At 39.5% G+C, this 15,000-nt stretch overlaps 1 protein-coding gene across 1 annotated transcript in view; it reads left to right on the top strand.

Annotated features, from left to right (window-relative positions):
* Positions 1-15,000, top strand: part of LOC137981811 (protein kinase C-binding protein NELL2-like) — a 91,662-nt gene that overhangs the window by 74,337 nt on the left and 2,325 nt on the right. The window contains exons 3-8 of the mRNA XM_068828858.1: positions 10,386-10,639; positions 11,021-11,135; positions 12,282-12,404; positions 12,662-12,784; positions 13,844-13,966; positions 14,297-14,419. Of these exons, the coding sequence (XP_068684959.1) occupies positions 10,386-10,639; positions 11,021-11,135; positions 12,282-12,404; positions 12,662-12,784; positions 13,844-13,966; positions 14,297-14,419 (861 nt within the window). The remainder of the gene's footprint in view (positions 1-10,385; positions 10,640-11,020; positions 11,136-12,281; positions 12,405-12,661; positions 12,785-13,843; positions 13,967-14,296; positions 14,420-15,000) is intronic.

Genomic DNA, 15,000 nt, shown 5'->3' with positions numbered 1-15,000 from the left:
GCAAAAAACTTGACTACCAACCCAGTGGAAAGAAACATTTAGTAGCAACCATTAGCCGTCTTTTGCGACGGTTTGAACTCTTTTATCCTCGTTACCGCGGGTTGCAACCTTATTCAGTAACTGAAAGAGGAATGATTTGGTCCGGTTGATCCGGGTACTGAGTGGGAAGTAAAATGTAAGGAAGGGTAAGGTAAGGTAAGGTAACTTTATTTAAAGTCGCAAACGTAGGGAGAGGTTGCCCAAATCTCCCGAGCCAGTGGCTCATGTTAAAAACGCACGACTATTTACAATACCATAACTAATTACTATTTACATATAAAAAATAAAAATTCTAGAAGAATCCAGAACTGTATTAAAAGATAGTTTAAAAAGAAACTAGTGCAAACATTAAGATAAGAGAATAGCTAGCGTATACAGTTCATACACGGGCACCCTGCAAATTCAACACCGTTCAGACGAGAACGAAATTGAGCCAAAGTGGTTGAGGATTTTGTTATGGCTGATAATTGATTCCAAATGTGGGCAATCTGATACAGAAATGAGTTGTGCATAACGAGGCTGTTATATGATGGCTGCACAACATTTAGGCCATTACCTCGTAAATTGTAATTAGTTATCCTAGGTGTAAAAAAATGAGAAATGTAATTTAGGCCGTTAAGTCTAAAACACTTAAAAAATAAAATGAGCGATTGTACGATGCGTCTTTGTTCAAGCGTGCCCATATCGGCCGTAGCTAAGCATAGATCATAGGTAGCCGAGTTACCCAGGTTAAGTAAAGACTTAATCGCATAGTGGTTGGCTCGTTCGATGGTATTCTTCAAAGATTTAGATATTCCTAGTAGTAGCGGGCTACAATATTCAATACGCGGTAACACGTAGGCTTTGTACAGAGAGATCATAGTATTTGATGGAACTAAGCGCTTAATCCTACGTAGAGCAGCTATCATAGCGTATGCTTTTTTCAGCATGATCGTAAGTAACATGGGGCTTAAAAGACAAGTCGCGGTCCAATGTAACACCTAAAATTTTGAGAGTCGGTTCAATTACGATGGACAAGTCATCAACTAAAAAGTTGTAAGTATACTGAGAACTACTTAGTGTCATTGATTGAGTCTTAGTGGCGTTAACTTGAAGATAGTTCGCTGAGAACCAAATGGTTAATTTCTTTATGTCTTGATTCAAGATGGATTCTAGCAAAGCAGGACACTCGTGAGAGACATATTGCGTCGTGTCATCGGCATAAAGACGTAGGGAGGAAAACCCAGCTGAGTAATTAACATCATTCACAAAAATATTGAAGAGAAGCGGGCCAAGAAGGCTCCCTTGCGGCACTCCACAACGAAAGGGGAGCCAGTCAAACACGTTCTCATTGCATTTAACTCTTTGAAGACGGCCTAATAGATACGACTGAATCAGTTTTAATGCAGAGTCTTGAACGCCATAAGCTTTTAGTTTCGCTAGTAACAAGTTATGGCAAATCGAGTCAAATGCCTTCGATTGGTCAATAGCAACCACTCCCACATCTTTTTTCTTGTCAAGAGCATGGCGCCAATCATCAGTTAGTTTAAGTAGGGCGGAACAGCATGAATGTCCGCGTAGGAAGCCAGACATGTTATCAGAAAAGATTGGAGTGAATGCGCTATATAGCTGATCATATTTAATTCTCTCAAACACCTTTGGTATCACTGATATGACACTAACAGGACGATAATTTGATTTGGATGTCTCATCATCTTTCTTGTAAACAGGAGTAACGTTGCTGAGTTTCCATTGTTAAGGCCACTGGCCCACGCCAATACGATGATTAAAAAGCTTTGTCAGAGGTGCAGTAATGACGGGGGTAGCTATTTTAAGCAGCTTAGATGGTATACTCTCAGGACCAGTTGATTTCATGTTCATTAGGGTCTTATCATAACAGACTCATATTACCGACGCATTAGTTGAACCTTTTCAAATTTTTACTCTACTTGGTTTTATTTACTCATTTTCGATGCGGTTAATGGTTACTGTCGGTTAAGCAGCGCTACCACAAAGGCGTTGTCGGTGAACCCTTGAGAAGAATGCTGGGTGCCAACTCTTAGTTATGCCTAGTCTTAATTATACGTGGCAACAAGACAAGTTCCCGTTCAAACACTGTTTTCGCTTAATGGTCTTATAACGTTGACTTTTTTCGAGCGAGTTGGAAGATTCAAAAGGATCTCGAGCCTCCTTTTTGACAAAGACTTTGCTGATGAAGTTCGATTGTGCCGAGCGAAATATCTGAAAGCCAAGGTTGCAACCGCCGGTTAGGGAAAAATCAGGGGAAAGAGGTCGAAAACAAAGAGAAAAATATTGATGGCCTTCAAAAGAAGCTGAAGCAAATGTGATTATTCAACTCATTTAAGGTCAGTGAAAACTGTTTAGAGGTCAGGGAAAGTCATGGAGAAGTCATGGAATTTTTTTGTTACTGATGAGTAGCAACCCTGTGAAACATACTTCCTTAAATGTCTTTATTTTGTTTTTATTTTCGTTTCAAGCCAATTTTTTTAATTATTCAGTTTTTCAATCATAAATAATGTTAACTACACAGAAAGTGTTTGGTCATTATTGTAAAGGGAGGTAAAACTTCCGATGTAAAAGATTTATTTTGACCGACAAGTTAAGGCAGGCCCGATTTTTTCCTCCTCCTCCGTACCTACTTTTCGTATGGAAACTCTCACTAAGAATAAGTGATTCAGACGGTCCTATAGAAGGATCATTCCGGACAAAACGTTACAGGTGTCCCGCACGACACGCCGGGTAACGCAACTACGAATACAACTCCACACACTCTTACACGTTCTGCTTGCATAGAAAGGCTGGACGATATAGAATTAACTATGCATTACATCCTAAATTTCTAGTTTTAGACCTTTATAGAGTAGGCAATGGGGTCTCTATGGAATTAATGAACAAAGTCCCAAATGGAGTTAATAAAGCTAGGGCTCCCAAAGAACATTCATTTACTCTGGGCGCGGTTGTTCAAAAGCCGATTAACGCTAATCCCAGATTAACGCTGATATTCGGCAAAACTTTATATTAGACGAAGTCAATCTTGAAAAACATAAATAAGCAAAAGAAACTTTCACCAAATAGTTGAAAACATGAGACAAAAGTTTACGCTAATCCAGCATTCAGTTAATGGGCTTTCGAACATGCACCAACCAGGCCCTGGAATGTCCGGAATTCTCTGCTCTGAGACTGAGCAGCTATTTGGTCTAATAGTAAGCAACTATCTGCTAACCGTTAACCACTGCGACTTTCTCCCATTTTCTTCCCATTTTCTTCCCATTTTCTCGCATCCAGGTAATCGTTTTCTTACATAGTAAACAACATATTTACTTTGGGCCCTGTTTCAATTTATATAGATCATTAGAAAAACAATTCCTTTAATTGTCATTACCGACTGATGAATAAATGATGCCTTCAAAAGACGTGTAACGTATATAAGGGCGGCAAACCTTTCGCGATCGACCAAGTTTTCTTAGAGTCGGCCTATCCAGCTTTAAGGTGTCTGATGCTCCAAACACGAGACGCTATCGCCCTTTTGTTCTCGACTGGCTGGTTATCTCCTTTCTTTGGATGGCTTGCCTTAAGATCAAAACACTTGCTAATCAAGGTGAGAAAAAAGTTCTTGTCAACTTCTAATTCAGGAACTCTTATAGAGCATGGAAGCTGAAGCGATTAACTATGAGAGTGTGATGTGAAGTGCTATTTTCTACCCATGTAAACAAATGTAAGCGTTAGCCCTACTAATGGACCCTAATGGAAATGGGCCCACACAAGGGCAGAGAAAAACTCTGACCAGGGTGGGAATGCCGTGAATTTGACATCTTCAATTCCCACGACCTGCTCCCGTCGTCTGGCCTTGTAGCTCAGTCGGTAGAGCAGCGGTGATCTAACTCGAAGGTCGTGGGTTCATTTTCCACCCTGGTCAGAGTTTTTCTCTGTCCTTGTGTGGGCCCATTTCCATTGGTAGGACTAACGCTCACATGGTTTACATAGGTAGAAAATAGCACTTCACATCACACTCTCATAGTTAATTCAGTTTGTTGAAATATAAGTGCTACAGGCCAACGTTTGCATAAACGTAACCCCTAGTTCAAAACTAAGTTTGACAACTTTTGTAACATCGGGCATCAATTCATCAGAAGCCATTCCGTCGTAGAAATTAGATAATCAATGCTTTGGAGACAAAACTGTTTTGAAAAGGAAATTACAAGAAAAGATCACATGTGTCATAAACTCCAAAGTCACGTGAATATCATTGTCGTTAATTTACTGCTTCATTTATTTCATTTGAGCAGTATGCGAAGCCCTGTCACTCCAGTTTAAGCTTGTGTCTAACGGCAAAAATCTCAAGCTTTTGAAGAGTCTTTCAAACTCGGAAGCCACAGGCATTGACAAAATCTCTGGAAATTTATTGAAAATTGCGGCTTATGCTATTTCTCCATCATTAACATATATATTCAAAAACGCCATCGTCTCGAGCAGCTTCTTCCCTGAAGATTGGAAAATTGCCAGAGTCTTGCTTCTTTTAAAAATAGGGCCAAAAACTGCACCAGATAATTACAGACCGATCTCTATCTTGCCAGTAATAACCCAAGTAACGGAAAAAAGTATTGACGTCAAGGTTGTTGGTTTCGAAGCTAACTACCGCGAGCGACTTTTTCTCGAAGCCTGGCACTCTACTTTGGACCCGAACGCTGGGAACGATCATATCGAACTTCCAGAAGCCTACAAAGGCATCGCGCGAGCATGAATTGCATGGCCACGCGCGCAAGCTTCGCGCTACGTTACTTTAAATAGCGTATGATAACGAACTTCGCTTTCATATCACTGATGAATGCTTAAGAATTAGCTGAAACGTCTGTTGAAAAATATCAAGAGTCAGAGGCAAACCTTTTTCCACAGAACTTATGAATATGTGAGTACCTTACATCTAATAATATTCTTTCGTATCATCGATTTGGCTTCCGCAAACTTGACTCGACTGCTGCAGTTCTCTTAGATAGCTCAAACAGCTAGTATGTTAATATGGATAGAAGAGTGCTTAACCTTGTTGTGTTCTTGGACTTAAAAAATGCATTTTATACCGGCCGTCAATCACAGGATTCTGCTGCGCAAGTTTGAACTATATGGTATCACTGAACTTTGTTGGAGCAACTGCAAGTCAAAATCATTTTCATTTAAATGATACGATGTCATTTGAAACACAAATTACCTGTGGTATTCCTCAAGGGTCTATTCTTGGCCCTCTTTTCTTCCTCTTATGCGTAAATGAAATTAAGTCTAAATGTAGCAAAAACAGAATTTATGCAAATCCGTTCTAACTACAAGCTAAGAAACTTACAGTCTCAACCGTGTATTGAAATTAATGGAAGAAAATCTTAAACAGGTTTACCATAGTAGGGTTCTTGGCAAAGTAATCGACCAGCATCTATCTTGGGACAAGGCACATTCAGAATGTTGCCAAAAGAGTTAGTTCGGGAGTAGGAGGTTTGAGACGAATTCAGGAGTTTGTCGAGAGAGGCACTCTAGTTTTATACTAATCACCGATAATCACTTCGCCTTCGGCGAATAATTGTTAGATATTCACCGATAATCACTTCGCCTTCGGCGAATAATTGTTTTAGTATAAATACACAGGTGATTATTTCAAAAAGAGAAAAAAAAACATTTCAAAGCGAAACTCATCTTCATTTACAGTGGCAAAACGACTACTGGCAGCCATTTTGTCCGTCGAGGTGATTATCGGCTGATAATCCGAGATAGCGAGCCAATGAGAGCACGCGATTTTGTATAATCACCTGTGTACGTACTCCTGTGTATTTATACTAAAAATCATTATGGTGACCGAGCTCCTGGAGGGGGTCTGGAAGACCGTTAAACTAGCTGTGTGACCGCACCTTAGGATTTCCTGAGAAAGAGAAAGTAATCAAGTATAGAAAAAAAAAAAAGTTAAATCTGTCTCACAGGTTTTCCCAAATGGCAAAAATGTCGATTTTCGTCTAGTTTGATAATAACTGAAAACTGTCCGGTAGATTTTTTTTTTAAATGTTGGCGTTTTCGTCTTACTATTGTTTACTAATTCCCAAACTTTTAACCCTGGTCGTACGGCTAGGTTCTAATAAGTGAAATGATCGCTTTCACTAAGACCTACAAACTCCGCAGTTCTAATTTTTATGAAAATTTTATACACTGTATATCGTAAGTGCCAAAAGCTGCCATGCCAACTTAATAATTCTGTCAAGGAAACTTTAATTTAAATATGTACTGCATGTCAATAGTTTTAAAATTTGTTGACATCAGTGCGGTAATGGAAAACTGTGAAGAGGTGACCGTCATTAATTAAATTAATTTCCTTACTCATATGCCGCTAAACATGAATATGCCCGTGGAGGGAACAGGTGAAAATAGTCATTAAGTGACTTGTCAAGACAAAGAAGAAACAATTACAGTTCATGACAATTCAGAACGGTTTAAACAGAAAAGCGCGCAAAAAGAGACGGAAACAAATAGTTTTAAACTCCAGGTGAATTTTTAAAATAAGTCGAGAAGTAGGCCACTTTGTTCAATAAATTGAAAAAAAGGCAAATTTTTTCAAACCCAACTGCGGCTTAACATTAAACTTCATGTTGATACAATTGGTTGCCCTACTTAAACCAGCCGCAAACTTCAAATTTTGTTGAAATCCCTGAGAATATAAAATGCAGCGTCTGTTAAAACATTGAATTACTCTCTGCGTATCTCTAGACATGGAAATGGCATGGCCCACACAAGGAATAAAAAAGACTCCCGTCAGGATGGTGATCTAATCTAAACTGAAATAACTGACGAGGTTATATCTTAATTTGGCGTTATATCTCCACTCGTCAGCCCAATTTTAATCGCAATAACTGTGGCGTCATCGGATGCCAGAAAACTGCACGCTATGTACATGAACAAATTAGGCATCCACCATAAGTAATCAGTTTCTAGACAGAACAAGCTTAAACGACGAAATCGTTTGCTCGGTATGAAGCATCCAGATAATCGTTTTCTTACATAGTAAACAACATATTTATTTTGGGCCCTGTTTCAATTTATATAGATCATTAGAAAAACAATTCCTTCAATTGTCATTACCGACTGATGAATAAATGATGCCTTCAAAAGACATTTAACGTATATAAGGGCGGCAAACCTTTCGCGATTGACCAAGTTTTCTTAGAGTCGTATCCGGCTTTATGGTGTCTGATGCTCCAAACATGAGAAGCTATCGCCCTTTTGTTCTCGACTGCCTGGTTATCTCCTTTCTTTGGATGGCTTGCCTTAAGATCAAAACACTTGCTAATCAAGGTGAGAAAAAAGTTCTTGTCAACATCTAATTCAGGAACTCTTCTAGAGCATGGAAGCTGATGCGATTAACTATGAGAGTGTGATGTGAAGTGCTATTTTCTACCTATGTAAACAAATGTGAGCCTTAGCCCTACTAATGGAAATGGGCCCACACAAGGGCAGAGAAAAACTCTGACCACGGTGGGAATGCCGTAAATTTGACATCTTCAATTCCCACGACCTGCTCCCGTCTGGCCTTGTAGCTCAGTCGGTAGAGCAGCGGTGATCTAACCCGAAGGTCGTGGGTTCATTTTCCTCCCTGGTCAGAGTTTTTCTCTGTCCTTGTGTGGGCCCATTTCCATTGGTAAGACTAACGCTCACATGATTTACATGGGTAGAAAATAGCACTTCACATCACACTCTCATAGTTAATTCAGTCTGTTGAAATATAAGTGCTACACGGCGAACGTTTGCATAAACGTAACCCCTAGTTCAAAACTAAGTTTGACAACTTTTGTAACATTGGGCATCAATTCATCAGAAGGCATTCCGTCTTAGAAATTAGATAATCAATGCTCTAGAGACAAAACGGTTTTGAAAAAGAGATTACAAGAAAAGATCATGTGTCATAAACTCCAAAGTCACGTGAATATCATTGTCTGTCGTTAATTTACTGCTTCATTTATTTCATTTGAGCAGTATGGGAAGCCCTGTCACTCCAGTTTAAGCTTGTGTCTAACGGCAAAATCTCAAGCTTTTGAAGAGTCTTTCAAACTCGGAAGCCACAGGCATTGACAAAATCTCTGGAAATTTATTGAAAATTGCGGCTTATGCTATTTCTCCATCATTAACATATATATTCAAAAACGCCATCGTCTCGAGCAGCTTCTTCCCTGAAGATTGGAAAATTGCCAGAGTCTTGCTTCTTTAAAAAATAGGGCCAAAAACTGCACCAGATAATTACAGACCGATCTCTATCTTGCCAGTAATAGCCCAAGTAACGGTAAAAAGTATCTACGTCAAGGTTGTTGGTTTCGAAGCTAACTACCGCGAGCGACTTTTCCTCGAAGCCTGGCACTCTACTTTGGACCCGAACGCTGGGAACGATCATATCGAACTTCCAGAAGCCTACAAAGGCATCGCGCGAGCATGAATTGCATGGCCACGCGCGCAAGCTTCGCGCTACGTTACTTTAAATAGCGTACGATAACGAACTTCGCTTTCATATCACTGATGAATGCTTAAGAATTAGCTGAAACGTCTGTTGAAAAATATCAAGAGTCAGAGGCAAACCTTTTTCCACAGAACTTATGAATATGTGAGTACCTTACATCTAATAATATTCTTTCGTATCATCGATTTGGCTTCCGCAAACTTGACTCGACTGCTGCAGTTCTCTTAGATAGCTCAAACAGCTAGTATGTTAATATGGATAGAAGAGTGCTTAACCTTGTTGTGTTCTTGGACTTAAAAAATGTATTTTATACCGGCCGTCAATCACAGGATTCTGCTGCGCAAGTTTGAACTATATGGTATCACTGAACTTTGTTGGAGCAACCGCAAGTCAAAATCATTTTCATTTAAATGATACGATGTCATTTGAAACACAAATTACCTGTGGTATTTCTCAAGGGTCTATTCTTGGCCCTCTTTTCTTCCTCTTATGCGTAAATGAAATTAAGTCTAAATGTAGCAAAAACAGAATTTATGCAAATCCGTTCTAACTACAAGCTAAGAAACTTACAGTCTCAACCGTGTATTGAAATTAATGGAAGAAAATCTTAAACAGGTTTACCATAGTAGGGTTCTTGGCAAAGAAATCGACCAGCATCTATCTTGGGACAGAGTGTTGCCAAAAGAGTTAGTTCGGGAGTAGAAGGCTTGAGGCGAATTTAGGAGTTTGTCGAGGGAGGCACTTTGGTTTCAATATATAATGCTTTAATCCAGCCACACTATAAGTGAAGTATGGGATACCCTAGGCAAGGGGCTCTCTAACGAGCTCCAGAAACTTCCGAATAGATCAGCTCGACTGATTAATGAATCTATTCAATGATACTCCCTATAGCTCTCCCTCCACCGAGGCTTTGGGTCTCTTAGGCTGGGAAAATCTAGAAACTCAACGGGCTAAGGCAAAGCAAATGTATAAAATGGTCAATGGGTTGGCTCCTTAATGCCTTACTGATCTTTTCATAAGTAAGAATGATATACCACATCATAAACTTAGGAAATCCTCCACCTCACTGCAGTTACCGCTACCCAAAACTGAATATCGAAAAAAAAAACGTTTTTCCTATAGTGGAGCAAAATTGTGGAACTCGCTTCCTGCTACACTTCGACGGTGGATCTGACACCCTTTCAATCTTTAATAATAAAATTAATGCGCACACCTTTAGCTGATTTTTGCTCCTCTCCTGCTATGGAGAAAGTCGAAATATTTTTAGTGAATAGAATTATTAGCTGGTAATTTATAGTAAGTAAAAAAAAATTAATAAACTGTAAATAATTGTAAATAGTTTTAAGTTATTAGATTTGCTCGTTTGATTGTTACCACACGTCTCTTGTGGAAATCAACTTTTATGGATAATTATAACTTACTTTTACTTACTTACTTTTACTTACTTGCTTGCTTGCTTGCTTGCTTGCTTGCTTGCTTGCTTGCTTGCTTGCTTGCTTGCTTGCTTACTTACTTGCTTGCTTGCTTACTTACTTACTTACTTACTTACTTACTTACTTACTGTGAAGATCTCTAGATCGTTTGAAAGAATTCATGATAGCTTGTTTCGACACTTGTTGCTCGAAGTGGTAAAACTGCCTGCTTCGGCCGGGTTGTCCGGATCATGAAAACAGAATACATTGTCAAGAAAGTTTAATTTTATGATGCAGTCCAAGTTGAAAGTTGAAAAGTTATCGCCTATTCCTTAATTCCCGCCAATATTTGTAACCTTCGGCTGTTAGTGATGTCTGCAAATCATCTTTCCTAATTTGCTTGTGTAAAATTGCAACATTTGCACTAGATAAGCGTCAGTGACTTGTGCCATTGTTCGTAGATCGTTCTTGTCGAACCATCCACCTTCTTCCTGTACAAACGGGCCGATACTTTGAAGGACACGTGTTTATGAATCTCACTGTTGGAAAAGACAGATGTGAACTTTGGTGTCTCATGGAAAACAAATGTGTGTCGGTCAACATTGGTAGCGGAAAATCTTCAAGCAGCGTCATCTGTGAACTGAGTGATTCAGACCACTGCCTGCACCCGGAAGATCTCAAGCCAAGACAGGGTTGGACATACAGAAGCGCAAAGGTATCTCATGTTAAATTGAAACGATTGGACCAGATTTCACCCCTTCTTAGCATAACTGAAGTGGTGTGGGTATTGCTTTGTTTTTGTTGTCAGGCTAAATCTCAGTTTTATCTCAGCTTTTACTTCCCGCATTAAAAGTGATTCGTTTATGGAATGTGAAACTAATTACAAAGCAAAACGTGGAAATCACATGGCTAATCATATAAAACGATTTTTTGATATCTTAATCCACTACAGTGTTGGGAAACGATTGAGTATATGTTAACAGGGAAGGCAAACCAAAAAGTAAAACAACAAATATCTCGCGACTGATACATTTGAGCCAAGGAACTTCGAGCTCTGAACTGAATTCGATATATTATGATTATCTTACCTCATGAGAATCCTTGCTGTTACAATCCATGCCTCAACAATGGAAAGTGTCTTCTGGGATACACTGACAAGAAGTATGTATGCGAGTGTCCACCGGGATTTACAGGAGAAAACTGCGAAAACGGTAAGGACAGGCAAATGTCATCACCTTTTTTGCTGCAGTTCCTAGGAACGGACTACGTTTAAGTGTGGCAGCTATTAAGTTGAAGAGGGAAAGAGAAAGTGGTGCATTTATATAGCGCCTTTATCACAAACGTCTCTAAGGGGCTTTACAATGATCAATTAACCCCCAGCGGACTGGAAGCATATACAGGCGCAAATGGCAGCCGCTTCTAAGCAGTCCATGCATGCTGGTACTCATTTTACCGACCTCGGAAGGATGGAAAGCTGAGTGAACTTTAGCGGGAAAGAAGGTCGCCCAATATTCCACTCTCGGCAGAACCGGGAATGGAACCCGGGACCTTAGGGTTGGAAAGCAGAGATCTTACCACTGCGCCAACCCTTCCGCCAACCTTTCGCAGAAGGTTCTGCGAAAGCAGAAGTGATTGTGAAAATGGACTTTCATGTTCAAGTGCAAAAGCAGTTGTGTTCCTCGCTTTTAGCCGTATTGGAAATTCAATAGCCTGAGTTAGTTTCGATCTTCGCTTTTTTGGCCAAAGGTTGGTCAGAAGTATCAGTCCTATATAAAATAGGATGGTATTTCTTTCGCTGTTATAGCCACATTCAACTTCAAAGTCATTGAGGCGCCTTTCAAACAGTCCTGATAGTTGATGATGGTGAACAAAGATCAAAGTGAATTGCTCGATGATTTTTATCAAACTTTAAAACTTTGAGTACCTGTATCCTTTTCTCATTAAGATGTCGATGAATGCAACACCGGGAGCCATGATTGCAATGAAAATGCAACTTGTACAAATACGGCTGGAAACTTCAACTGCACGTGTAAGGCAGGCTTTACTGGAGATGGACGGTCATGTGCAGGTACAATAGCTATAAGTGTTCCTTTTATTCGTATTGCCAGAAAATATCACTGGTTCATTTTGAGCTGCGAATGTTTTAGCGTACTATTCGTCAGAAGCATAAACTCTCATATAAAAGGTGATGATAGGTTTTTTGTAGTTGGCCACATTCGTAAGTCAAGGCCTTGTTCAAATTAAACAGTCATGCTTGTTCAGTGATGATGGTGAACGAAGATCAATTGTTGGATGATTTTTATCAAAAGACTTTAAAAGTCGTTAATTGAGTACCTGTATCCTTTCTTGGTATTCAGATGTCAATGAATGCAGCACCAGGATTCATGATTGCAATGAAAATGCAACTTGTGCAAATACGGCTGGAAATTTCAACTGCACATGCAAGACAGGCTTTACTGGTGATGGACGGTCATGTTCAGGTACAATAGCAGTAGTGTCGCTTACTTTCAAGTTATTCGCATTGGAACTCAGTGATATCACTAGTTCATTTTGAACAGAGCATTTGCTTTTGTCAATTCTCACATGAAACTGGATGGTCTTTTTTTGGTCGTGGTCTTTCATTCCCCGTTCAAACGGTCATCATAGTTGATGATGGTGAACAAAGATCAAAGTGAATTGCTCGATGATTTTTATCAAACTTTAAAACTTTGAGTACCTGTATCCTTTTCTCATTAAGATGTCGATGAATGCAACACCGGGAGCCATGATTGCAATGAAAATGCAACTTGTACAAATACGGCTGGAAACTTCAACTGCACGTGTAAGGCAGGCTTTACTGGAGATGGACGGTCATGTGCAGGTACAATAGCTATAAGTGTTCCTTTTATTCGTATTGCCAGAAAATATCACTGGTTCATTTTGAGCTGCGAATGTTTTAGCGTACTATTCGTCAGAAGCATAAACTCTCATATAAAAGGTGATGATAGGTTTTTTGTAGTTGGCCACATTCGTAAGTCAAGGCCTTGTTCAAATTAAACAGTCATGCTTGTTCAGTGATGATGGTGAACGAAGATCAACTGTTGGATGATTTTTATCAAAAGACTTTAAAAGTCGTTAATTGAGTACCTGTATCCTTTCTTGGTATTCAGATGTCAATGAATGCAGCACCAGGATTCATGATTGCAATGAAAATGCAACTTGTGCAAATACGGCTGGAACCTTCAACTGCACATGCAAGACAGGCTTTACTGGTGATGGACGGTCATGTTCAGGTACAATAGCAGTAGTGTCGCTTACTTTCAAGTTATTCGCATTGGAACTCAGTGATATCACTAGTTCATTTTGAGCAGAGCATTTGCTTTTGTCAATTCTCACATGAAACTGGATGGTTTTTTTTTGGTAGTGGTCTTTCATTCCCCGTTCAAACGGTCATCACAGTTGATGATAGTAAATGAAGGTCAAAGTGTTTAATGGATAATTTTTATCAAAGTTTGAAATTGTTAATTGAGTACCTGTATCCTTTCTTGGTATTCAGATGTCGATGAATGCAACACCGGGAGCCATGATTGCAATGAAAATGCAACTTGTACAAATACGGCTGGAAACTTCAACTGCACATGCAAGCCAGGCTTTACTGGAGATGGACGGTCATGTTCAGGTACAATAGTGGTAGTGTCGCTTACTTTCAAGTTATTCGCATTGGAACTGATATAACTAGTTCATTTTGAGCTGAGCCTTTGTTCTTGTCAATTTTTACATGAAACTGGATGGTCTTTTTTTGGTCGTGGTCATTCACTCCCCGTTCAAACGGTCATCATACTGTTGATGATAGTAAACGACGGTCAAAGTGTTTAATGGATAATTTTTATGAAAGTTTGAAATTGTTAACTGAGTACCTGTATCCTTTCTTGCTGTTTAGATGTCGATGAATGCAGCACCGGGAGCCATGATTGCAATGAAAATGCAACTTGTACAAATACGGCTGGAAACTTCAACTGCACATGCAAGCCAGGCTTTACTGGTGATGGACGGTCATGTTCAGGTACAATAGCTAAGTGTTACTTTTATTCGTATTGCCAGGAAATATCACTGGTTCATTTTAAGCGGCGAATTACAATAGTGGTAGTGTCGCTTACTTTCAAGTTATTCGCATTGGAACTGATATAACTAGTTCATTTTGAGCTGAGCCTTTGTTCTTGTCAATTTTTACATGAAACTGGATGGTCTTTTTTTGGTCGTGGTCATTCACTCCCCGTTCAAACGGTCATCATACTGTTGATGATAGTAAACGACGGTCAAAGTGTTTAATGGATAATTTTTATGAAAGTTTGAAATCGTTAATTGAGTACCTGTATCCTTTCTTGGTATTCAGATGTCGATGAATGCAACACCGGGATCCATGATTGCTATGAAAATGCAACTTGTGCAAATACGGCTGGAAACTTCAACTGCACATGCAAGACAGGCTTTATTGGTGATGGACGGTCATGTTCAGGTACAATAACATTAGTGTTCCTTGCTTTTATCCGTAATGGAAATATCACTAGTTCGTTTAGAGCTGAGCCATCATCTTTTGTCAGAAACAAAAGAGGTGGACTGTAGTAGGACAATTCAAAAGATTCAAATCAAAGCATCGTGTACTGTGACAAGTTTTCCAGAGACCGATACAACACGGGCTTGTCGTAGACCACTCTTGTCGCCGCGTCTGATTTAAGCTTTGTTAACCCCTCCCACAAGCTAGTGTGAGGTATGGGTGTATCCATGAGATGAGGTCACAGCCTGCTTCTTAATGCAAGAATAAATGTTCTTCAAAAAAGGAATGTAAACCAGTTTCTTAGGTCAATCAAGCTTTATATAATAAGCTCAATAATACACGCATTGATTTCTCACCTTATGACCTCCTAGAGGCCGAACGCAAAGCTGACGTCATCATCAAAACTTTAATTCTTTATTTTATAAAACAAATATTTAACAAAGCGAAAGTGGTTCAGCGTTGTCTGTACTCTTATCGACAATGATATTCGTTATCAAGGTGGTCAAAATGTTGTGGACTCACGAGGCGCAGCCAACGCCGAA

The sequence above is a fragment of the Montipora foliosa genome, chromosome 13 (genome assembly GCF_036669935.1).
Source record: "Montipora foliosa isolate CH-2021 chromosome 13, ASM3666993v2, whole genome shotgun sequence".
Lineage (NCBI taxonomy): Eukaryota > Metazoa > Cnidaria > Anthozoa > Scleractinia > Acroporidae > Montipora > Montipora foliosa.
This window is presented reverse-complemented; position numbering and strand designations above follow the sequence as displayed.